Source organism: Cyanistes caeruleus, chromosome 28 (assembly GCF_971803275.1).
Source record: "Cyanistes caeruleus chromosome 28, bCyaCae1.hap1.1, whole genome shotgun sequence".
Classification (NCBI taxonomy): Eukaryota; Metazoa; Chordata; class Aves; order Passeriformes; family Paridae; genus Cyanistes; species Cyanistes caeruleus.
Window position 1 is genome coordinate 2,547,453 of NC_141728.1, and position 25,126 is coordinate 2,572,578.

General features: G+C 47.0%; 2 protein-coding genes and 1 long non-coding RNA gene across 9 annotated transcripts in view; 1 reads left to right on the forward strand and 2 right to left on the reverse strand.

Moving 5' to 3' along the window:
- Positions 1-5,781, reverse strand: part of LOC147649026 (uncharacterized) — a 519,865-nt gene extending 514,084 nt beyond the window's left edge. The window contains exons 1-4 of one of the 2 annotated variants that reach the window (XM_086865023.1): positions 5,144-5,726; positions 3,422-3,775; positions 2,208-2,507; positions 665-852 (exon numbers count right to left, since the gene is read on the reverse strand). In XM_086865023.1, coding sequence (XP_086721149.1) covers positions 665-852; positions 2,208-2,507; positions 3,422-3,775; positions 5,144-5,657 — 1,356 coding nt within the window. In that variant the 5' untranslated portion in view covers positions 5,658-5,726. Of the gene's footprint in view, positions 1-664; positions 853-2,207; positions 2,508-3,421; positions 3,776-5,143 lie in introns of both variants that reach the window. The other variant, XM_086865022.1, reaches the window with a different exon arrangement.
- Positions 5,782-5,982: 201 nt separating this feature from the next.
- On the reverse strand, positions 5,983-13,773 carry LOC147649037 (uncharacterized). Its single transcript, XR_015279694.1, has 3 exons — positions 13,161-13,773; positions 10,213-10,451; positions 5,983-10,049 (listed from the first exon to the last, which is right to left on the reverse strand). It is a non-coding gene; the product is annotated as an uncharacterized LOC147649037 (long non-coding RNA).
- A 136-nt stretch (positions 13,774-13,909) lies between these two features.
- LOC147649038 (olfactory receptor 14J1-like) overlaps positions 13,910-25,126 on the forward strand; it is a 122,617-nt gene continuing 111,400 nt past the window's right edge. For 3 of the 6 annotated variants that reach the window (XM_086865045.1, XM_086865046.1, XM_086865049.1), the window contains exon 1: positions 13,910-14,010. The gene's annotated coding sequence lies outside the window, so the exon portion shown is untranslated. The remainder of the gene's footprint in view (positions 14,011-25,126) is intronic. The other 3 variants (XM_086865051.1, XM_086865048.1, XM_086865047.1) reach the window with 3 other exon arrangements.

Genomic DNA, 25,126 nt, shown 5'->3' on the forward strand with positions numbered 1-25,126 from the left:
CAGGGACTGTCTGGCAACACCCATCTCTTCTTTCCACAAGGTGACTGAGCTCTGGAACATGGAGAGCAAGACTGGCCAGTTTGCCCAGCTGAGCATTTCCCAGCTGGAAACTGGACTGCAGGCACCAGGTTCCTGAGAGGGCAAGACAGCTGCAGCTCCAGCCCATCCCCACACACAGCTCTGGGAATGCCTACACGCACAGCAGGGCTCACACAGCAGCAGCAGGAGCTGCAGGAGCAGCTGCAGCCCAGCCCTTGCTTTGCCTTGGCCTTCCAGCCCAAGAGAGGCAGAGCCCACATCTGCTGCTGGCACCTCTTGTGTGCCCCTCCCACTCTGCCTTCAGGGGCAATTCTGCAAACGCTCTTCTTTCCCATCAAACAAAGCCTGTTAGAACCCACCAAGCTTCCAGTTCCTCCCCACAAATGCCCCTGCACCAGGGATTCTTCCCAGAAAAAGGAGCATCCAAACCTGGCAAACACCTCTCATCCTCACTTAAGGGCTATCCCCCCTTTTCATTCCCTCTTCCTTAGCAAATCTTGCTTTACCAAGCAAATCCTTCTGTGTCCATTCCCAGCTGAATTCAAGAAGCCTTTGCTTCTCAGCCATGCAACAACATTCAGAAGCTCTCAGTCCAGCCCCTCTCATCCCTGTCCAATGGAGTTACCTGAGCAGAGGGAGACCTTTCAGGCACAGATGGTGAAAGCATCTCCTCCAGTGTCTCCAGAACAAGGTCCAGATCCAGCGGTGGCAATTCCTCTTCCCCAGGAGTACTCCAGACCCAGCTTGGGGCTCTCCATGCTGCATAACCAGCACTGCTAGCTGGAGCACTGGGGACTGAAGTGCCCGGGGCAGCTGGAAGAATCCAAAAACATCGGTGAGGCTCCAAAATGAGGCTTTGGGACGCAGAGCTTTATTGCTGCCTTGGATCAAACATCACAGGAAGCGCACAGCAACCTCAACTCCAGAAAGGCATTAAAAACTTCCCAGGGAATTGGAAGAGTGAGCTCTTCCCCTTCAAAAGTATTATCCTAATCAACGTGTACATAGATTAAAGTATGGCTTGGGAAACTGGTCTAGACATACACACAGACATAATCACCTTGAATCACAGCCTTTTGCATCTTCCCAGCAGCTTTGGCATTTGGCTGCTTGAGTTTCTCATCGCAAGAGACCACAGAAAGTGCATTCACCCAGGAAGAGGCCAGAGGTGCAGACACACATGCTAAACTTCAACTGCGAGTTTATTCTAAGGAGCAACCATGGAGGTGAGGCCATGGTCTGCAGCTGCAACTGTTCTGGGGACTCCCAGCATGCACTGAAATTTCATAGCATTATTTGTGGGAGAGACTGTTGGAAATGGAAAATCTGCAGCCTTAGAAAAAGCCTGGATTGATGGAGTGATGAAAGTACACAGACATTAGGTAGAGTAATTCTAAACCTATGTTCTTACAATTGCAACTAAGAATATGCCAAGAGTAAGAAATTATATTAAGTAAAATAGTTGGAGGAATAAAGTGTAATAGTGTGATTTACAAAGTAAGTTAGAGATCTAGGAACTATAACAGAAGTGTGTGTGAATACGTGACCTGTGAGCTTGTTGGTTAAAAGACAGACGCAGTGTGGCAAAATCAAGTAAAGGTGATAAGAGCTTAATAAGTGAAAACAAACTTGGTGTCAACTGTCTACTGGACTAAAAAGTTATATATTGCCATGCGGAGAAGGAACTCGTAACTTCCTGAGCTGTGGTTGACTTGTTGCCTGTAAATCTCACGCCTCGGGACTGATCTCTTATTGGGCTACTGAAGCAATAAATCATCTCAAAGCACGGTGGTCCCATCCCTTGTATTTCATCTCAACAAAAGACAATCTGTAAACTCTGCAATATCCCATCAGAGTCCTAGTTTGGCTTCATCCAAAGAAAAATGGGAGTTCACCTGACTCTGACCAGTTGTGGAGAAATGTTCTTTGCCTCGCCCTTTGACCTCTACAGAGAGGCTGTCTGGAAAATGGCCAGAACATCCTCCAAATCTGCAGCAAGGATGGGAAAAGCAGACAGAGATTGTTTTGATATTCATGATCCTGCTTCCTAGTACCCTTGACACCTGATTGTCACAATCAAATGTACGCATGACAGAGCACCGCAGCAAAATACTTCAGTCAATTTTTGTGATCTTTCTGAAAAGCCAGGGGAGAGACACATTCCGTACCTGATGGGATGTTGGCTGGCAAGTGCTGCTCTGGAGAAGTGCAGCTGCTTCTCTCTGGAGAGGCCGCAGAAGTGCTTTGATGGTGCGCAGGAAATGGTGGAGTCATGAGCTCTGGCTGGAATTGAAATTTGTGTGTGCCTGGCTGGCCTGATGAAACCCCAAGTGCAGATGTAGCAAACACTTTCTTGGCACGTGCTGGGGAAGCTTCATGCCCTTGAGGATCTGGACTTGTCCTGGAAGGGCCTGGAGGCAGCTCTGAATCCTCAGGTGAGGCAGCACTGCGCTTCTGGCACCAAGGAGCTGTGAAGCAGGGAGGGAAGAAGAAAGGAAGCAAAGGGAAGGCTGGGTCACTACTGCTCCTCAGCTGTGTTTCCCTTGGCAGCAACTGTACTTCTCCCAAGGAAGACAGAAGCTCCCATCCTCCCAAGTACGGTGAGAAGGAGAAAATTCCCTTCTCATGTTCTGAAGCTTTGCAACAACCAATTCCTTGTCTACTCAGCTCTCCCGTACTTATTCATCTGTCTGGGAAAAGTGTCCCGCTGCCATTCCTCAGCAGGAGGCAACTGCCAGAAAGCCAGCTGCCAGCTCTTCTCCCTTCTGCTCCAAAGGCACACAACAACTTTAGAATCACAGCCTTCCCTATCTCCCCAGCAGCTTTTAGATTTGGCTGCTTGAGTTTCTCAACACAGAAGGCCACAGAACGTGCATTCCCCCAAGAAGAGCCCACATCTTCAGGCACACACTGAGAAATTCAACTGGGAGTTTATTCTAAAAGCAACCTTGTAGGTGAGGCCATGTTCTGCAGCTGCAGCTGTTCTGAGGCACACAGAGCTCATTTCAATGGCATGGCCCGATTTGCAGGCCAGTCAGTCTGAAACATCTGCAATATCCTATCACCGTCCTAGTGGGACTTCATTCCAAGAAACAGGGGAATTCACCTAACACTGACCACTTGTCTGGCGGGCAATATTTTTCACCCTGCCCTTGCACCTCAGCAGACAGGCTGTCTGGAAAATGCCCACAACAACCTCCACATCTGCAGGAAGGACAGGAAGAGCAGAGAATCCTTTGGCATTCACAGTCCCACTTCGTAGTAAACTTTCTCCGTGATTGTCACTTGAGATCTAGCCATGACAGAGGACTCAGGGAAAACACTTGAAAGGCTCAGTTGCCAGGAGCTATTGGAAAAGGAAGGCTAGAAACTCTTTCCCTACCTGATGGGTGGCAGGCTGGGCTGTGCTGCTGAGAAGATGAGCAGCTGTTGCTCTGTCCAAGGGCCCTGCAAGCAGCTTCAGGGTCGACTGGAGTGAGGCGAACCATGAGCTCAGGATGGCGTTTCAGGTCCAGGCGAACCAGTGGAACCGTGAGCTTGCGGAGATTAAATCTCTGGATGAGCTCTCTTGATGGTTCCACTGGTAAAGCCCCAATAAGTGCAGAGGTGGCACAGACTTTCTTGGCAGGTGCTGGGGAAGCCTCACTCTCCTGAGCACCTGCATTTCTCCTGCAAGGGCCTGGAGGCAGCTCTGAATCCTCAGGTGAGGCAGCATCGCGCTTCTGGTGCAAGGGAGCTGTGCAGCAGGGAGGGAAAAAGAAAGGAACCAAAGGGAAGGCTGGGTCACTCCTGCTCCTCAGGTGTGTTTCCCTTGGCAGCAAGTGTGCTTTTGTCAGGGAAGACAAAAGCTCACCTCCTCCCAAAACAGGGTGAGAAAGAAAAATATCACCACATGACTTGGGGGGGTTGGATGCCTATAGAACTTAAGTCAAATTTACAAGCTGCTTCTATAGGTTGACTTATAAGATATCAATATAACCTGACAGATCTGTATCACCAGATATCAATAGAACCTGAATGATAACTTCATGGATCTATTTAACCTGATATAGACGTCTTTCTATGCATTGTGGTGGCTAGTATATGGATAACTGGTTGCTCAGTGCTGGAGAGACGGGAAAAAAAAATGAAAATCTCACCAGGTGGTCAGTTTCAGAGATAGGTAAGTATAGTACTAATGAAAACTTAGCAAACATCAAGCCAATTAGCCACAAAATAAAGCAATTAGGCCGGTTAGGACCAGACAGACCAAGGAACACCGTAGCTGTGCATGCTCTGAAGACAAAAGTTGAAAAGTTCAGATGCAAAGATGACTTTGGAAGCCTTTGTCAAAGACCCCCAACGACCCCCAAATTGGGGAGGCACAAGCACAGTGAAAAAGAACTATCTATAGCCATGAGATTATACTATGTAAATTAATTCCAGAGTGTATAATATACTGTGTCTATTAGTTCCATATGTTATAATGACATAGTAACACCAAACAATAATTACTAAATATATACCAGAGCAATTGACAAAGGTGGATGAATGAGGAGGAGAAATCCTCCTCACCTCCAGCACTGAAATAAACAACTCTACACACACGGGTGTATGGGATTGAATTCACTTGGCAACAAGCAGCTCCCTCTCTACTGAGCTCTCCCCTATCCGTTCAAGCCTTGGCAGGAGGCAGCTGCCAGAAACCCAAGTGCCAGCTCTTCTCCCCTCTGCTCCAAATGGGGCAGGAGGCTCCCTCTCCCGCTGGGGCTGAGCACGCCCAAGCCCTCGGCTCAGCCGCACTCCCGGAGAGCTCCCCGAGCGTCCCAGGGCCGCGCAATGAGCAGCGCCAGCCACGGCACAGGGCCGGGCCGGCTGCCGGCCGAGCGGGCCAGCGTGTGGCGAGCGCAGGCGCGGCGGGACTGTCCCGCAGCCCCCGGCAGCCCGGCACAGCTCCCGGGCCCTGCCGGCACAGCTGCCTTGCCCAAGGACAGCCCCTGTGCCGGCCGGGGCAGCAGCGCTGAGCAGCCCCAGCACGGGCAGGGGCCGCTCCTGCCCGGCCGGGCAGCGCCCACGGCCAAAGCCCACGCCTCCCTCCGCGCCCGCAGCTCCCACCCCGTCTCACCGGCTCTGGGCGGCTGCCCGCTGGGGAAGGCGGGCAGCGACCGCTCCGTGGGGAGCCGCTGGAGGCGGCTGGGCTGGCGGCTCCGCACCTCCAGCCCCGCCGCCAGTCTCTGCCTGTTGGCCCTGGTCAGGCGTTTGATGCGGAGCAGGAGCTCGGGGCGGTCGCGGCGGAAGTTTGGGTTCATAAAGTGGAGCAGAGCCCCGGCATCGCCCGGCACAGCTGAGCCAAGCCATGCCGGCACCTTTTGGAAGCCGTAGAGGTTGAGCTGGCGCACGAAACTGCCAAAGTGCGTGGCTTTGAAGGAGTCCGGGGCCGCCCCCGCCCCCTGGCCGCCCCCTCCGTGGGCGCCGGCCGGGCTGAGCAGCTCCCGCTCGAAGAGGAAGCGGTCGATGAGCAAGCCCTGGGCCTGGCTGTCCCAGCGCACGGAGCGGACGCGGGGGCTGTTCACCAGGCGCCACAGCTTGGCGGGGAAGGTGCTGGCATTGAGTCCGGCGGGCAGCGGCAGCTCCGCCATGGCACCGATCTGTCTCCGACTGGCGCCGCAACGGCCGCGGCGCAACGGCCTGAGGGGGGCGCTGCGTTCGGCCCCGCGCGCGCCCGGCGCGGCCCCGGCGCGGGCCGGACTCGGCGAGGACGAGCGGGGCCTGAGGGGAGATAAGGCCAGGTAAGAGGAGGTGAAAAATGCATGTGGGAAACGAGAAATTACATACGAATTCCACTAATTGACAAAGATTGTTACTGTAATAAGTGGAATTGATTTTTGCTAACTAAATTGTACCTGTTATTCAAGTTATTTTTAGAAACAATTGTCAGGAAAATTAATCCACAAACGCCAGAGGTTTATGTCCAAAAAGGAGACAGAGGAGTCCTTTTTCTTTTATTTGAATAAATATTTGACCCAATGCCCCAACACCTGTGCGCTGCACTGCGGCATTTTTTACCCAATCACTCACTACTACCCAAAAACCCCTCGGAGAAGAACATGAAGAAGAAAGGAGAAGGACAAGAGACAACACCCTAAATCCTGCATCTTGTCTCCTGTTCTCTAAACTACTTTTTCACCCAGTGATTTAAGAAACTTTCTAATCTACACACTTACACTTTTCCTATCTAACTTTAACATTTGTTTTCATGTATCACCATGAAAACATGCTCATGAATTTCATGTTACATGAAATTCAGTGTTTCTTGGAATCCTAGAACTAAGTATTAGAAACAAGGGCACACACTCTGTATCTCAGACTCCAACATCTGCCCCTCTCTTTTTTTAAAAAAACAATAAAAAAATCAACCCAAATCTTTTCTTGGATTACTTTTCAAGAAGGGTTATTTTTCTTTCACTCACGTTTTAACAAATGAGGCTTTACAATATTAATTTTCCCACTCTTTCACTTGAAACCCAAAGTCCATTGCTCTTGCATGTGGGATCCAAGCTGTTCAGCTGTCAGCTGTGTCTTGATACAGTTCACATCTGCGTGCTCGCTCTTCTGCTCTTTGGGCTGTCTGCTTGTCTCTGCAGCTGAGGAGTTTCCATGTTCTTCGCTAGGAAGTTACTTCTGCTTTGAACCTGTGAATACACAAACATAGACTTTCCTCCAAATTATTAATTGAAATGAATTTTTAATCTTGCGTCTGAACTTTTGACTGGAACCAAAGAATTCTCTCTCAACTTTGCTTGAGTCCTGTTAGAACAATACCTGATAATTGATGGAATTGGCTTTGTAACAGACTTGTTTAAAAAGGACTGTTCAAGAATTATTTGTAATAGATATAAGATGTTTACACTTTTTCTTAAAATTTATGATATATAAGGTTTTTATACTTCTGAGGCATAGCCTTGGTTCCCCCCCCCTTTTTATTTTGTTTTGTAATTAAGTAAGGTATTTGGGGTTTTTTGTTATGACAATGAAAAACCATCAAATTAAAACACTTGCACATGTATACACATAAGAAATAACACTTTTACAGAAATGAAAAACTTATTAAGAAGATTCATAATTAATATCATGCTATATTAAACTTATCTGAATAATTTGTAATACGAATTGCTGAATATACTAAATATATACTCTCATCCCAGAGTCTGCCACAGCTGATAAATCAATGGAAGATTGGAAAATCATGTCTTGATAACAATTTTCCAAGCCCACTGTAAAATCTAGCTGCTATATTAATTCATTAATTGCCAAGTTAAATTGACCTGAATATTGTTTTGATGCAGAAAACTTCTGGGTTTATTGGTAAATTCTCTATCCAGGTAATGTCAGGGCTTGGCCAGAGCCTTAGGCCTCATCTGGAAAGATGTCTCTTAAGTCATTTTCAAAGCAAGGGGTTTAAGAATAGCAGCCATAAGATGCTTAAGACACTGTAAATTTTTAAAAGGCATTTGTATAAAACAAATGATCAGATGTCTTAGGTAATTGACTAATTCAACCATTCAGCAGTTAATTTAATCTGAAGTTTCTTTCATAACACTTAACTTTCAACCATGACACTGTTAGCGTTCAGGATCACACATAACCACAGAATGTTTATATGAAGGTGCTTTATTGAAGAGCTCTGGGTGTCAGGGGTACACAGACCCAAATCTGACCCGATTTGGTTTGGAGTTGAACATGTTTTATACACTTTCATTATAAAACTTACATATTAATTATTAAAATTACATTATTCTATTGTATGCATTGTTTTTATCCAAGCATGGATTTCTTGTGATCCCCCTAGATCCCTAACATTGTTCCTCATGTTCTTTAAACAATAATTATATCTAATCACATCTAACAATTGTAATATTTATCATCTACTGACTACACAGGTGCAGTTTGACCTGATCTTTAGCAAGCACAAGGCCTAACATTTCTCAGGGCCTACTTTTCCCAGGGCTTTCCAAACCTAACTTTCTTTCTAAGTCTCCAACTTTTCTAAGATTTTAGAACCTTTTACTATCATTCCCCCCTTTGAAAGCATTTTCACTTCACTATAAGTGCAAATGTTTTCACTTGATAGAGTCCTTTGTTTCTGAGTTGATACTTGGTGTTCTTCGAATCCTTGATTGATGTAAACGCTGTCCTGGATGTTGTCACGAACTGGAGAACCAGAAGATGGTGGGTGTGGGTCTCGTGTCAGTGCCTTTATTATTTTCTGATTCCAGGATGTTGTCTTCTGTATTTATCCTTTTAAAATGCTGTAAACTAACCAAATTGCTAAAAATACAATTAGTAAGATTATCACACTCTCAATGATAGATTTAATCCATGAACTCACATTCTACCCTAACCCTTTGAAGATTTTGCCTAACCAACTTGTAGTCAAATCCTTTTGTTCTTCCTGTGCTCCATGCTCTATTTGTTGCAACTGACTGATGTCATATTCTACATCTTCAGTTACATTTGGGATGTGGATGCAGCAATGATCAATCTATCCCTTAAAAAAACCCCACACAATCCATGTTCTTTCAGGAGTAGCAAATCTAAGGCAAATCGATTTTGTAGTCATTTTTGTGGTGGCTTGTAATTGTACATTTAGTTCTTTAAATCTTTCCCAGGTGACTTTTGCTAGTCTATTTACCTGACCTGTTTCTCTATTCTGATAATTTGCTATAGGACCGAGCAAAGACTCTAGGGCCCACCTAAATCTCACTTCACTAGATGGTTCTTGCTAAGTGTCATCTTGATTCTATTCCTATCTTAATCCTTCCTAGCTGTGCCTGTGTCTAGCCACTAAGTTGATTTTGCCATTGTTAGCATCCGTACTGAGATTAATTTTTGCTTTAGCAATTTTACCAATGCCTCTGCACCCCAAGGACATTTGTTCTGTTTAATTTGTAGAACTTCTCTCATTATCAAGGAGGTTAACACTATTTGTCTTTATGCAGTTACATACCACTCTTCTGAATCCTTTTGTGCATTTAGCAAATGTCCCAATTTCTCATCTTCTATTGAATATTTTGGTTTTGGAGGCAAATTAAATTGAGATACATTCATCTTTAAAGGTATCGATGCCATTGTTGTTTGCACTTCTCGAGCAATCTGTCGGGCTGTCCAGTCTGCTTTTTGATTTCCCTTTACTCAATTCTAGTGTTCTGGTTAAGGCAACCAGTTCTGCCCTCTGGGCAGATGTATTTGCTGATAATGCTTTTGCCTCCACTATTGTACTGACTGTTGTTACCGCATATCCAGCGTATCTGGTCCCATTCTCCACCAAGCTGCTTCCATCTGTGAATAACTCCCACTCTGCTTGCTCCAGTGGGTTGTCTTTCAGGTCTTCTCTTGCAGAATAGCTGTACTCTATTACTTCTACACAGTCATGCTCTAATGGGCCTTCTTCAGTTGTGGTACCTAGGAACAAAGCTGGATTCAAGAGGTTAGTTGTCTTTAGTGTGACATCATCCTGCTCAGTCAGGATTACCTGGAATTTCATCATCCTGCTTGGAGATAGCAAATGGCTCCCCTTTTGTTCTAAAACAGTGCTCACCATGTGTGGCACACAGACATCTATGTGTCTACCCATCGTGAGTTTCCTAGTTTCTTGTGTCAGCATCACGGTGGCTGCAACTGCCCACAGGCACGAAGGCCATCCAGCACTCACGTGGTCAAGTTGTTTGGAGAAGGAGCTTATCAGCCTTTTCCAGCTTCCCAAACCTTGGGTCAGCACTCCCTGTGCTAGGTGTAGTCTTTCATGCACAAACAGCTGAAAATCTTTGGATAGGTCAGGCAGTCCTAATGCTGGAGCTGTTGTCAATGCCTCCTTCAGTTTGAGGAAGGTCTCCTTCTGTGGTTTGCCCCAGGTAAACGGCTGTGTCTTGTGGGCTTCATTCAGGGGTTTTGCAATTAGTCCATAGTCCATGATCCACGGCACCACTCTACCATCTCAAGGAAAACTTGTATCTCAGGTAGGTTCTGCGATTCTGGAATGGCACAAATAGCTTGAATATGATCAGTACCCAGCTTTCATTGCCCTTGTGAGATTTCACATCTCAGGTACATCACAGTTTGTCGGGCAAATTGTACCTTTTCTTTAGACACCTTATAACTTCCCATTCCCAGCTGATTTAAAATTTCAATTGTTACCTTTCTGCAGGTTGTCTTTTCCTCTGTAGCTATCAGTATATCATCAACATACTGTCACAGCAGGTATTGCTCCCTCGGAACTTGCCCATTCTCAGTCCAAATCTCCACCTCTTTAACCAGCTGGCTTCCAAATAGGGTTGGACTGCTCTTGTATCCTTGTGGGAGTCGTGTCCAGGTGAGCTGGGTTTTCCATCCATTGTCTGGATTTTCCCACTCAAAGGCAAACAGTTTCCTACTTTCTTTGTCAAGGGGAATGCAGAAAAAGGCATCTTTTAAATCAATTACAATAAACCATTTCTATTTCTCTTTCACAGATGTTAACAACGTATAAGGATTAGCTACCACTGAGTAAATATCTTTAGTTATTCCAATTATCGCTCTCAAATCCTGTACTAGTCTGTACTCACCATTTGGTTTCTTCACTGGAAATATTTGTGTATTAAATTCTGATTCACGTATTTTAAAATTTGGTACTTCAAAAACTTATCAATAATCTTTACTATTCCTTGTCTTCTTGCCTTTATAGAATATTCTTTAACTTGTACAGCTTTTGCTCCTTCTTTTAATTCCACATGTACTGGTTGTGCCAATTTAGATTTTCCTGGTATGTCTGTTTCCCATACAGAGGGAATTACTGCATCCTCTATTCCCAAGGGATAGCAGGGACTAGTTTTTTTTATCATTAAAATTTGTCCTGTCCTCGATTCAGGTATTTTCATTAAAAGTTCGCTGTTCTCAAAAGTTATTACTGCATCAAGTTTTGCTAATAAATCTTGTCCTTCAAAGTGGAATTGGACACTCAGACATATATGAAAATTCATGTGTTGAAACTTTGTTTGCAAAACAGAAATCCAGGGGTTGCAGGAATGGTCGATTCTCCTCTTTCCCTGTGGCTCTAACTATTGTTGCTGTTTTGTCTTCAATTTGCCCTTTTAGATCATTTAGCACAGAATATGTAGCCCCTGTATCCACCAGAAATTTTACTTCTTTATCTCCCAATTCTATAGTTACTAAAGGTTCCTGTATTGGTTTTTGTTCCAATTCTAGTCAGCTGCTGTACTCCCCCAGCACCATTAATTTCAAAGTGTCTTGATTCTGGTTGAACTGATTGCCCTGGTTAAACCAGTTTGGGCATTCATTTTTCCAGTGCCCCTCTTGTCTGCAATAAGCACATTGATTTAACCCTAATCTTGGCAAAACCCATCTCCCTCGTCCTCTGCCAAGTCTGCCCCTCCCCAGTCCACAACCAGCTCTGCCACGTCCTCTGAAACCTGGATTCTCTCTTCCTTGGATCACTGCCAAAAGATTTTGCTGCTGCTTTTTACTAGCTTCTTTTTCTCTTTTATTGTATACTTTCCAAGCCACTTCAAGAAATTTATTCAAATTCCTTAAGTCCTCTCCATCTAACTTCTGCAATTTTCTCCTAATATCATCCTGTGACTGCCCAAGAAAAATGAACACAAGCTGAACTTTCGCTTGTTCTGTTTCTAATTGAAGATCTGTATACTTTCTCACTGCCTCCTTAAGCCTTTCCAAAAATGCAGCAGGGGATTCTTTCTTTTCCTGTCTTACCTCATACAATTTAGACCAATTCATAGCCTTAGGTACAGCATTCCCAACCCCTATCTGGAGCCACTCTTGATATCTCTTCAGCCTCCGCATGTCCCCAAAGGCATTGGGATCCCACCCTGGATCCTCGGTCAGAAAGTTCTCATCTAAAGTCCCTGTCACCACCCCAATTCTGAGATCTTCTCTCACCTTCTCCTTGGCTGCTCTAAGCGCCATCTCTTTCTCAGCAGAGTCCATTAAATTATCCAATATTACTTGAATATCTTCCCAATCTGGATTCTGAGTTTTCATAATCATTTTTACCACCCCTGCTACTTTATCAGGATTTTCTCTAGAAGTTCCAGCTGGCTGTTTCCAAATTATCAAGTCTGCAGGGGAGAAAGGCACTTTTACAAACACCAGCCCCTCTACTCCTACTCCTTGTCTCAAGGGGGCAATCACAGTCCGCCTTTGTCTGCCCAAATCTTTTCCCGTTCTGCCCAGAACCGGAGCAAGCTGTGACCGAGTCCGATGGGACACCGGTGTCACTGATTTATTCTCATCACCCCCGCTACTGCTATCCTCCTCCCCAGCATTTTTCACATTTCCTTGTATCACAGTTAGATCTTGATCATCTCCCAGAGAAGAAGGATCAGGTGAAGGTGGTAGAGGAGGATAAAGAGGGAAAGGTGAAGTGGGGTTAGGCGAGATAGGGTTGGGTGAAATAGGATTGGGTGAAGTGGGGGCAGACAAAACAGAATCGGGTTCTTTTGGTTCTGCTGAAACCACTTGTAAATCAACATCCATCTCTTTCCCCCGACAAAAACTTTCTTTTAATGCCAAGTGCTCTAAAAAACTTTTTGTCCTTTTACACAAACCTCACATTTATCACTCACACATGCTTTAACTGCCATCAATCCACACTCAGCCTGCCATTCTGGCTTGTCTCTCAAATAGAAAAACAAATCAACATATGGAACTTCATCCCACTTTCCCTCTCACTTACAGAACAACATCAACTGTAAAATGGTGTTACACTGCAAAGATCCATTTCTTGGCCACTTTTCCCCACTGTCCAGGTCATATCCTGGCCACCATGTATTACAATAATCAATCAACTTTACGTAAACCTTGCCCAAAGTTTCCCTGTTTCCAATGTGCCAATAAGCACCCCAAAGGAGAAGTACGTGCTATAGGGGCATGGCCACCTCAAATCCCTTTAAGCTTCTCCATGTTACAGTTACAATACACCACACACCACTGATGCCGAACCTGCAACGCTTTCGCACTTGTCTGACAGACGGCGCCTGGGCAATGCCAGGAATTCCTCCAGCCCAACCCTGCGGAGATTTCGCTGCGTCTTATCGGCAGGCACCAGAGCAGACCGAAAAGCACCTTACCTCTCTCAGAGGGACGTTGTGAGCAGAGGAGACGCTCACGGCCGGATGGGCTCCCCGAGAATCCCTCGCTGCCGGCTGGAGCGTGATCGGGTCATGAACTCGCTCAGCAGCACTCACAGGGTCCCATCTGGGTCACCAAAATGTCAGCGTTCAGGAACACACATAATCACAGATTGATTATATGCAGGTGCTTTATTGAAGTGTGTGGGAACTAGGGGTATCAGCAACCAAAATCTAGCTCCATCGTCTTTGTCCAAAGTGCACATATTTATACAATTTCAGCTGTAGCAGTAATCACTATAACAACCTTATCAATATTGCTTCATTAATATTGCTTCATTAACTTGATCGATATTGCTTCAAGAGAGTTAGCTCATCCTTGTAGGAACATGTAGGAATCTTATCTCTGGGTGGGTATCTTGGAGACCCCAAGCACCAGTTCCTGTTACCGTAAACATTTCAGCTTGCTAGACCATCCCTAATACCAGACATTCTTGTGGCCTAATTCTACATGATTTTGAGAAACATTATTCAGAGACATTTAACCCCATAGTAACAGAAGGACCAAGGATCCACTGTGACACTGCAGGGCCCAAAGCACCAAGGATCCACTGTGACACTGCAGGGCCCAAAGCACCAAGGATCCACTGTGACACTGCAGGGCCCAAAGAACCAAGGATCCACTGTGACTCCATGGAGTGTCATGGAACCGTGGAGACCATTGTGACACTGCAGGGCCTCATGGAACCATTCTGACACCAAGCTGGCTGGGAGTGTGGATGTGCTGGAGGGCAGGAGGGCTCTGCACAGGGAGCTGGACAGGCTGGATGCAGGGCCCAAAGCCAACAAGGTGAGGTTGAACAAGACCAAGTGCCGGCTCCTGCACTTTGGCCACAACAAGGCCTGCAGTGCTCCAGGCTGGGGCCAGAGTGGCTGGACAGCGGCCAGGCAGAAAGGGAGTTGGGGCACTGATGGACAGCAGGCTGGCCATGAGGCAGCAGTGTGCCCAGGTGGCCAAGAAGGCCAATGGCCCCTGGCCTGGATCAGGAATGGGGTGGCCAGCAGGAGCAGGGCAGGGATTCTTCCCCTGTGCTGGGCACTGCTGAGGCCACACCTCGAGTGCTGTGTCCAGTCCTGGGCCCCCAATTGAGGAAGGCCATGGAGGGGCTGGAGCGTGTCCAGAGAAGGGCAACAAGGCTGCTGAGGGGTCTGGAGCACAAGTCCTGTGAGGAGTGCCTGAGTGTGGTGGGTTTTAGCTCCACCTAAAATCACCAGAGTACTTCCTTCTTTCTTGCTGTGAGGTATGGACTAGGAGAAGGGCAAAACAGGCTTAAACTTAAAAGGAATAAAGAACCTTTATGAACAGGACTACAAGAATAAGAAACAAGTTAAAAACCTCCAGAAACCTTTCCTCCCCCCACACCCAACTTTTCCTTTCCCAAGTGACATGGTAGAGACAAAACCTGGGATGTTAAAGCAGTGCCAACTCTACAATAGTCTTTACATCAGTCTGTGCTGGGAGAGGAGCTTTCTCTTGTCATGCCATGGAGAGTTCTCCACAAGAAGCAGTTTTCTTGTGGGTTTTCATTTCTACAAATGGCAGTCACCCAGGTACAAACTCTGCCCTCTCCTCCCATTTTCACACCACTCAGAGGTGTGTTCATGGGCCATGAGCTAAGGGGTTTTATTTCAATATTGAATTATTCAAAGGCAAAAGTTCTCTTCATCTCTGAGAATAGGGGTTTTCTTCTTCTCATGCTGTGTACAAAGGGTCTTCATCAGCTCTCATCTCCCTCTCTCTCTCTGTACAAGCTCTCATGGGATCACAGCTACTCCACCATCTGCTTGGCTTCATCAATGGATACCTTTGCCCAGATCTACAGTTTGAATACTTCAATTCCCCCAATACTCTTTCATGAATTAAAGAAGTTATTTTTCAGAACATTATTGTCACTCTATTTGGAACGGTGAGAAGAACGACACAGACTCTCTTGGGAGTCGATCAGGAGAATTTCTCTTCGGTTTATTACCTCAGGTCTTTTTTATAGACCGATACGTGAAAAGTACAGAAAAGTAACTTATTGGTTAGTAAACTAACACATCACCATCATTGGTCAGTGGGGTACACCACTCCTCAACTTTCTCTTGCAAGAAAACAAGGAACAGACAAACAACAGCTGCAAGGTTGTTTTCTATCTCTGAGGATTGCTTTAATTCCTCCCCATGATTTCCCAGGCCACTTTCTCAGGCAAGACTGAGAAAGCTATGTGGCCTGCAATTTCCACAGGCACCGTGCTCCAGTTAGTATCCATACATTATTATTCATCTCCATGGCCCTACCAAATTAATATTTCAGCTTATTAGAGCATCTCCTCATTCTCTTTCCATCTGAAGCTTGATTCCTTCTTTTACTGACCTTGATGTTTCACGTTGTCTTTTTACGTATCACTTGGTTATTTTCTTTTCCTGGAGAGAGGATTAAAGTCTGCAGGTCTCCTGTGTGTAGTGCAAGGGTTAAATGTGTCCCAAGCCATGGCAGGCAGTGGTGGTGTGGGATTTCAGGTGTGGCTGGTGCCAGCTCTCAGGAGCTGTCTGTGCGGGCCGGGGGGCAGGGGGGGTGTTGGCGAGTGTCATCAGCCGTGGCCTGGCCCAGCCTGGGGGCCGGGGGCTCCCCTGGGAAGGGCTTTGGCCACCCCGCTGGAACGGGACCCGGAGGGCTTCCCGGGAAAGCCAGCACCGCAGCAGAGCCTGGCCTGGCCTGGGGGGGATCCCGCAGTCTCCATCTCCCCCCGGGAGCAGCTGGGCTCCGGCCCAGGCCCCCCCAGGCCGCACAGGCCACGGGGGAGCGGGGCCAGCCACACCACAGCTCTGCTGCCTTTCAAGGCTGCAAAGAAAGAGACCAGGTCCTGGGCTTGGGTGTTTAAAAGGTGGCATTCCCAAAGGTGAAGTTACTTTTCAGTGGTGCAGAATGCTGTCAGTTGTCAGAACTGGCCAGCTATTGGCTTGATCTCAAGCACAGAAGGAACTCCCCACAGCCTCTCTCAGAGGAATCACTGCTGTGGGTGTTTCCCACTTCTTTCCCTAAATGCTAAACTACCACACCCTTTGACCATAACATAATTCTCATAATTCATAGGCATCGAGGCCTTATTTAAAACCAGAAGTGTTTCTCCAGTATCAAGCAAAAATTGTATTTTATTTTTTTTCCCAGTTTCATTTTTATAATCAGGGGGTCTGTTGAGGTGGACCTTTCAGGTCCCCTTCAGTCATCTTGTGGATGTGTGACTGCAACCACCCCTCCTTTCCCTTGTTTCTTTTGGCCATCTCACTTCCACTTTGGACACTCATTTTTCCAGTGGCCAAATTCTCCACAGTACACACATTGGTCTCTACCCAGTCGAGACGGGCCTCGTTTGGGTGGTCCTTGTTCGTCCCTTCCTTTCCCTTTTCCTTCCTCCTGTGCCACTGCTACTAGCTTCTTCATTTCTTGCTTATATCCCTCTTCTCAATTGCTGAAAACTCTCCATGCCTCTTCCAATAAGGCTTCTAAGTTTCACCCATCTGTCCCCAAAGCTTTTGGAGTTTACACCTCATGTCCCCTGTGGATTGTTCCAGAAATAGATGAACTAGCTGCTGTATTCCTACTTCAGAGCCCAGCTCCAGTGGTGTGTGTCTGTGCATCGCGTCCTTCCAAGGATCTGAAAAGCCAAGGTGATCTGTCTTTTCTTGTCTGTCTGTGCTGTAGTCAAAATTCCCGATGCGGGGGGAGCAAGTACAGTCTCTGACAACAGACTCGGTGCTTCTTTTCCACTCACTTTTTCTCTATGATGAAATTTTAAGACTACAAAACCTGTGTCTTTGTTAGGTGGATGAATGGGGATACAATTTAACATCATAATCAACCCAGGACATTCCACCCCTTATCTCCATAGTGTCAACTTACTGCCAAAACTAACATTCTAACTGTGCACACATATACATACATGAAAACTTCTCTGCTCCACCCAAAAGATGCAAGCAATATATCTATCATACTCTTGTCACGTCTCACACAAAGATATTGAATCTAGGCCTCACGCTGGAGAGCTGCAGGATTCCCCACTCTCTCATTTTCCTCACTCAAAATACCATCTTTCACTTGCTCATACCTTCAACACTTACACATTTCCTTCTATTACATGTCTGGGTGGTTTAATGTACAGACAGTGGCAATAACCTTTTACCCAATGATCAGGTCTCCTTGAGGTACACATCGTGTTGTTCCATCTCTCTGCATTATCCACCATGTACAACCTGGTCCTTGAGCAAAGACAACCCCACAAATGGGTTTGTCTGTGCTCGAGGTAGAATTGACCCAAACTGTCCTCCCTAGCAGACCTCTGACATGTACCACTGGGACTTTGTCTCCATCTACTGCATGCAAAGACTCAGACTGGGCAGGACCTGCTCAGTTGGTGGAACCTCTGGTGTTGACTAACCAGGTGGCCTTTGCTAGATGTTGCTCCCAGTTTTTCAAAGATCCTCCACCCAGTGCCTTTAAGGTGGTTTTTAACAGTCCATTTTACCTCTCCACTTTCCCAGCAGCAGGTGCATGGTAGGGGATATGGTACACCCACTCAATGCCATGTTCCCTAGCCCAGCTGTTTATAAGGCTGTTCTAGAAATGAGTCCCATTGTCTGACTCAATCCTCTCAGGGGTGCCATGCCTCCAAAGGACCTGCTTTTCAAGTCCCAGGATGGTGTTCCGGGCAGTGGCATGAGGCACAGGGTAGGTTTCCAACCATCCCATGGTGGCTTCTACCATTGTGAGCACGTAGCGCTTGCCTTGGCGGGTTTGGGGCAGTGTGATGTAGTCAATCTGCCAGGCCTCCCCATACTTGTATCTGGACCAACGCCCACTGTACCAGAGGGGCTTCAACTGCTTGGCCTGCTTGATCGTGGCACATGTCTCACAGTCATGGATAACCTGAGAAATGCTGTCCATGGTTAAATCCACCCCTCGGTCTCATGCCCACTTATAGGTGGCATCTCTACCCTGATGACCTGAGGCATCATGAGCCCATCGGGCTAGGAACAACTCTCCCTTATGTTCCCAATCCAAATCTAGTTTTGACACTTGTATCTTTGCAGCCTGATCTACCTTCTTATTATTTTGGTTTTCCTCATTAGCTCTATTCTTGGGGACATGGGCATCTACGTGGCAGACTTTCACTGGTAGTCTCCCTACCCTGGTAGCAATATCTTTCCACTCTTTAGCAGCCCAAATTGGTTTTCCTCTATGCTGTTAATTAGCCTCTTTCCACCTCTCCAACCATCCCCACAGAGCATTGGCCACCATCCATGAATCCATGGAGAGGTAGAGCTTTGGCCACTTCTCTCTTTCAGCAATACCCAAAGCCAGTTGAACAGCTTTGAGTTCTGCAAATTGACTTGATCCACCTTCTCCTTTAGTGGCCTCTGCGACCTGTCGTGTGGGGCTCCATACGGCTGCTTTCCACTTCCGGTTCATCCCTACGATGCGACAGGAACCATCAGTGAACAGAGCATAGCGTGTTTCTTCTGGTGGCAGTTGGTTGTACGGTGGAACTTCTTCAGCCCTTGTCACTTGTTCCTGCTCCTCTTCATCAGTGAGACCAAAGTTTTGACCTTCAGGCCAGTTTGTAATTATCTCCGAAATCCCAGGGCGATTTGGGTTTCCAGTACGGACGCGCTGCGTGATGAGGGCGATCCACTTGCTCCATGTAGCGTCAGTGACGTGATGGGTAGCAGGAACCTTTCCTTTGAACATCCACCCCAGCACTGGCAGTCGGGGTGCCAGGAGGAGTTGTGCGTCTGTGCCAATCACCTCTGAGGCGGCTTGAACTCCTTCATAGGCAGCTAAGATTTCCTTCTCTGTGGGAGTGTAGTTGTCTTCGGACCCTCTGTAGCTTCGACTCCAAAATCCCAGTGGTCAGCCTCGAGTCTCCCCAGGCACTTTCTGCCAAAGGCTCCAGGACAGACCATGGCTCCCAACTGCAGAGTAGAGCACGTTCTTCACATCTGGTCCTGTCCTGACTGGGCCAAGGGCTACTGCATGAGCGCTCTCCTGCTTGATCTGGGCAAAGGTTTGTTGCTGCTCAGGGACCCAGTGGAAATTATTCCTCTTCTGGGTGACCAGGTAAAGAGGGCTCACAATCTGACTGTATTCAGGAATATGCATTCTCCAAAACCTTATGGCACCTAAGAAAGCTTGTGTTTCCTTCTTATTAGTTGGTGGAGACATTGCAGTGATCTTGTCGATGATATCAGTAGGAATCTGATGCTGTCCATCTTGCCACTTTATCCCCAGGAACTGGATCTCTCAAGCAGGTCCCTTAACTTTGTTCTTCTTGATGGCAAAACCAGCTTCCAGGGGATCTGGATGATTTCCTCTCCTTTCTCAAACACTTCTGCAGCCGTATTTCTCCAAACAATGATGCCATCTATGTACTGTAGATGTTCTGGAGCCTCACCCTTTTCCAGGGCAGCCTGGATCAGTCCATGGCAGACGGTGGGGCAGTGCTTCCACCTCTGGGCCAGTTGGTTCCAGGTGTACTGCACTCCCCTCCACGTGAAGGCAAACTGAGGCCTGCATTCTGCTGCCAGGGGAATGGAGAAAAATGCATTGGCAATGTCAATAGTGGCGTAGCACTTCGCTGCCTTGGACTCCAGCTCGTACTGGAGCTCCAGCATGTTTGGCACGGCAGCGCTCAGCGGTGGAGTCACTTCATTCAATGCACGATAGTCCACAGTCAATCTCCATTCTCTGTCAGACTTGTGCACAGGCCAGATGGGGCTGTTGAAGGGTGAGTGGGTTTTGCTGACCACCCCTTGGCTCTCTAGTTCTCGGATCATCTTGTGGATGGGGATCACAGCATCTCGATTTGTCCTATACTGTCGGCAGTGCACCGTTGAGGTGGCAATTGGTACCTGCTGTTCTTCCACCTTCAGCAGTCCTACTGCAGATGGGTTCTCTGATAGTCCAGGCAAGGTGTTCAATTGCTTGATGCCCTCTGTCTCTATGGCTGCTATCCCAAATGCCCACCTAAGCCCCTTTGGGTCCTTAAAATACCCGCTTTTAGGAAGTCTGTGCCCAAAATGTATGGGGCCTCAGGGCCTGTCACAATGGGGTGTTTCTTCCACTCATTTCCAGTCAGGCTCACATCAGCTTCCACTAAATCAAGTCCTGTGATCCCCCTCTCACACCAGCAATAGAAACAGATTCTGCCCCCACATGTCTTGATGGGATTAGCGTGCACTGCGCACCAGTGTCAACCAAGGCCTCATATTTTCGTGGTTCTGATGTGCCAGGCCAACGAATCCACACAGTCCAAAAAACACGGTTTTCCCTCGCCTCTACCTGGCTAGAGGCAGGGCCCCTCTAAGCCTGGTTATCCTTCTTTCCTTGGGTATGTGTCTTGGAGGCTCCTTCAAGGGAATCAGACATGTCATCATCATCATCATACTTGGCAGTTTGACTACAGGCTACTGGAGCGGCTTTCTTTTTGGTGGAGTATCCCCTCTGAGTCTTGCTGTCTTCCAATTCAAACATCTGTTTTGCCAGAGCACCAGTAGATTTTCCATCCCATCTTTTCATGTTTTCTCAACAGTCACTCAGGAAGAACCACAGCACAGCTCGTAGCTTTTTCTCCCTGTCTGGAGAACTTCTGCGTTGAGTACCAGGGCTCCTGGTCTGTTCTGCCGAGACTGGGAGAAGGTCCTCCCTGAGTTTCTTGAATTTCTCCTCCATTTTGTCTTGGAAATTTTGCATACGTGTTCCCACAGCTGCAATTGTTGTCTGTATGGGGCCATGCACGGTATCTGCATATGCTCAGAGCTTCTTCACCATATCCAGCACGGTCTCCTCCCTGTCATCCCACTTCTTTGTTGCTAAAGCTGAAGTTTATTCTTGTGGCCCAAGTTGAAAAAGTTTTCACCACATCACAGATGTACATGGCACCAAGTCTGGATTTCTAGTACCTAAGTCACCCACAAAGACAATCTCTACTATTGCCGTTTCTCTCAAGTGCTGAATCCCTTGTTCTATGGTCTTCCAATGAGTTTGCTGTATATAGAGATCGTCTGCACACAGATATCTTTGTGCCACACTTCTCAGGACCCGTTCCAGAGACTATAAGGGTCAGTCCCCCTCATCATTCCTTGGTCGATAACCGGATCGTGTGACAGGGACCCCAGATGCCTCGCTTCAGTGCCATCCAGAACTGTAGCCTCACCTGCAGCATCCCACTGATGGACTAACCAACTAATTATAGGCTCATCAGGTGATCGAGTGTAGTCCTTCCTCCGGCCACGAAGACCTTTCAGGGAAAAGGACTCAGTATTAGCTTCTGATCTTGTGCCAGTTGCTTTGACTCTTGGTTTTGTGTCAGGAGGCATTGAGGGTCCTTCTCCTGCATCATCATCATCATCATCCACTGGTTGATGGGTTTTTTCTGTGCACTTTCCACTTCTTGTGCTAGTAGCAACATCCATTGGTTGAGGCTTGCTGTCTGGTTTAGCTACCAGCTTTGTAACTGGGAGGTTGGCTGCAGCCTGAGTAATTGGGGTAACTGTTGATTTATCTCCCTGTCCCCTTTCTCCTGTTTGCTGCCCTACAGTATCCAGCAATGTACGATAAGCATATGCCAGGGCCCAGCTTACTGCCATGATCTGTTTTTCTTTGGAATTATCCTGACACTTCTCTTTCAGGTTATTTCCCCACCTCAGCTGGATTCAGAATTTGTTCATGTGGGAAGTCCCAAACTACAGGGTCAGAACATTCCTTCAGGATTTGGCCTATATCTTCCCATTCTCCACCCCAGTCAGGATTTTCCATGCTTGGTTCAGGGGTCTCATAAGTCTCTCTAGAAATCTCAGTGCTCATTCTAGAGAGGCTGAAGACTGTATAGAGGAAACTTACCAGATTAAATGCCAGAAAGATGGTCTTTTTAATATTCAGGGGAAACTGAACACTCTCCAATAGTGATGTAACCGATTCAGAGGAGAAGAAGGAAAGGAAAGGTTGAAAAGCCTCATTCCCTGCTCCTCCTCTAACAAACTGGGTGCATAACCATACCCATGAATCCTTTATATTTGGAACAGACTCTAGCACCTGAATAAACTTCTTGGAAATCATAATCACTAGGCCCAGACCAATAGCTATTCTAATCCGTGCCCCTCTAGTGTAAAAGCTATGTGTTAGGGACAATACCGGGGCTAGTTGTGGATAAGAAAATAAACCAAGGGTCCATAAAGGTATTAAAACCTCAAAAAAGCCTAGTGACCAGAAACACATGAAGGCCTGCACCCCAAAAGACATTATTAATTCAAGCAGCATGGCTGGATGGCTGGGGACTGCTTTATCTTATCCCAGTACAAAGTGATTACCACTTCAATACAATCAGTACAGGGTTTTTCCACTCTCTTGTGCCACGCGCTGGGTGCCAGTGAATGTATTTGTCCTGGTTTAGGGCAAATCTGGGAGAAAACCCCAGTGGGGCTCCCCCCGGGAAGCAAACCCATGTGGCCCTTTTCTCCCACCCCCCAACCGGTCACAGGCACAGCACTACCCAGCACAAAAATGAATGATATCAAATTACAAAACCTCTCGCCCTTCAGAAGAGATGACAAACTGTTGCTATCCAGCTCCCCGATGGGACCCCTCTGTCCCACCCCCCGTGGAGCCTGCTGGTCTCAGGGCACAGGCGGCGGAGGGGGTCCTGGAGTGGATACAACACGGACTCAAAGTATCTAGACACAGGAGGCTCAAACTTGCTGGAATAATCCCGGGTTTATTGTCTGTCGTCCATCCGGGGCAAGAGAGAGAGCGAAATGCTCTGGATCTTATCTCTTATACCAGGGGGCAGGGGTGATTAGGGGATGCAGGGAGGTCACAGCCAATGGGAAGGGGGGGGAGGGAAAGAAGGTTTTCAGGTAGGAACTAACATTACACAAACCAGAGGTGAGTTTTACCCTTGGGAGGTACCAAGATTTCTAGATGCACTACAACACCTCACCCTTTTCTGTTATACAAAAATGAGAAACATGGATTTGAGTAAGAGGTAGGTTATTTCAAAAAAAAAGGAAACAGAAATTTTTTAAAACATATTCGCAGCCAAAGTATGCAGGTCAGGGGCTAGAGAGGTTTCTTCTTGCTCTCTTCAGCGGCGTCTTCTCTTGGAAGCAACAGCCACTTGCTTCTCTTCTCTTCTTGCTGGTGCTGGATTCTTTGGAATAAAAGGTTTTACCCATTTCTGAGGAATCCATCGGGGGCCTGAAGGGGTGGATACACACGCGTAACCTCGCCCCCAGGTGACAAGTTCATAGGGACCCTTGGTTTGCCAAGTTTCAGGGTCCCTGATTAACACCGGTGGATGCTGTGACAATTTAAACTGATCACTACTGTTAAAATGCCGAATTACAGGAGGATTCATGTTTTCAAATGAGCAGTTTAGGAAATTAATAGTAAACAGAGCTTTACATAGTTTCTGTTGGGGAGACATCCACACTGTCTCACTACCTTGCCTGGCTAGGACTTGTTTGAGCGTCTGGTGTGTACGCTCGATTACAGCCTGACCTGTGGGGGAGTGGGGGATGCCAGTTTTATGTTCCACTCCCCACTGCTGGACAAATTCCAGGAACTCCTTGGATTTATACGCTGGGCCATTATCTGTTTTAATTTCTTTAGGGATTCCCAATACAGAAAAGGCTTGTACTAAGTGTTGTTTAGCATGCACAGACTTTTCTCCTGCATGAGCAGAGGCATACACCGCTCCTGAGTATGTATCGATACTCACATGTACATACTTCAGGCGACCAAAACTGGGAATGTGAGTGATATCTGTTTGCCACACTTCACAGCTCTTAAGGCCTCTGGGATTAACCCCGATGCCTAATGATGGCACTGCCTGGAGCTGACAATTGGGAGAGGTAGCCACAATGGCTTTGGCTTGATTCCGTGTCAGCTGGAACTGACGAATCAGTCCTGGCACATTTTGATGATATTGCTGGTGACTTATTTTTGCCTGCTGAAACACATCAGGGAGACATACCTTTTTGGCTGGGGCAGCAAGGGAATCAGCCTTCCGGTTCCCCTCAGCGATTTCACCTGGCAATGAGGTGTGCGATCTTATATGCATCACATAGAAAGGTTGTTCTCTATTCGAGACTAAGTAAATCAGTTTTGAAAGCAATCTAAAGAGATGTTTGTTCTCAATGTCCTTGAGAACTGCCTGTTCCGCTCTGGACACCACTCCTGCTACGTAGGCTGAGTCAGTAACTAAATTAATCGGTTCTGAAAATTTTTCAAAGGCTCTCACGACCGCAGCTAGTTCAGCTATCTGGGGTGACCCCTCTACAAACTCAACATCAGCTTCCCAAAGCTGAGTCTGTGGATTTCTCCAAGTCATCACCAACTTGTGAGATGTCCCAGATGCATCAGTGAACACTGTGAGAGCTTTGAGTGGCCTCCGGCTCCTTTTCTCACGAGGAATGAGATGGAATTCCTCATGAAACAATTTGTGTGACGGTGCATGAACTGAAATTTGCCCACTATAGCTGTCCAGAGCTAACTGGAGGTTAGCATTGCTCTGCAGCAGATGCTCAAACATCTCTTTGGTCAGTCTCTCAGGGGAGTTTTTCCCTTCTCCAGAGAGCCTGACTGGGAGGTGAATACACATAAAGTCACAACCTGCCAGTTCCCGCAGCCTTACTCTGGCCTTTTGAATCAGCTGAGCCATCAGCTCTTGTGGCTTGGTGATAGTCTTGGGTCTTTGATGGGAGAGGAAGACCCATTCTATTATTAAGAGTGGGTCTCTCTGCCCTTCAGCCCATTGGAATATTAACCCATGTAGGTGTGGCAATTTTCCCAGGACAATAAATTTGAAAGGCAGCTCAGGTTTGAAGCGGTGTGGCTGTCTTTCTGTCAAGGCCTTTTGTGCCTTTTCAAT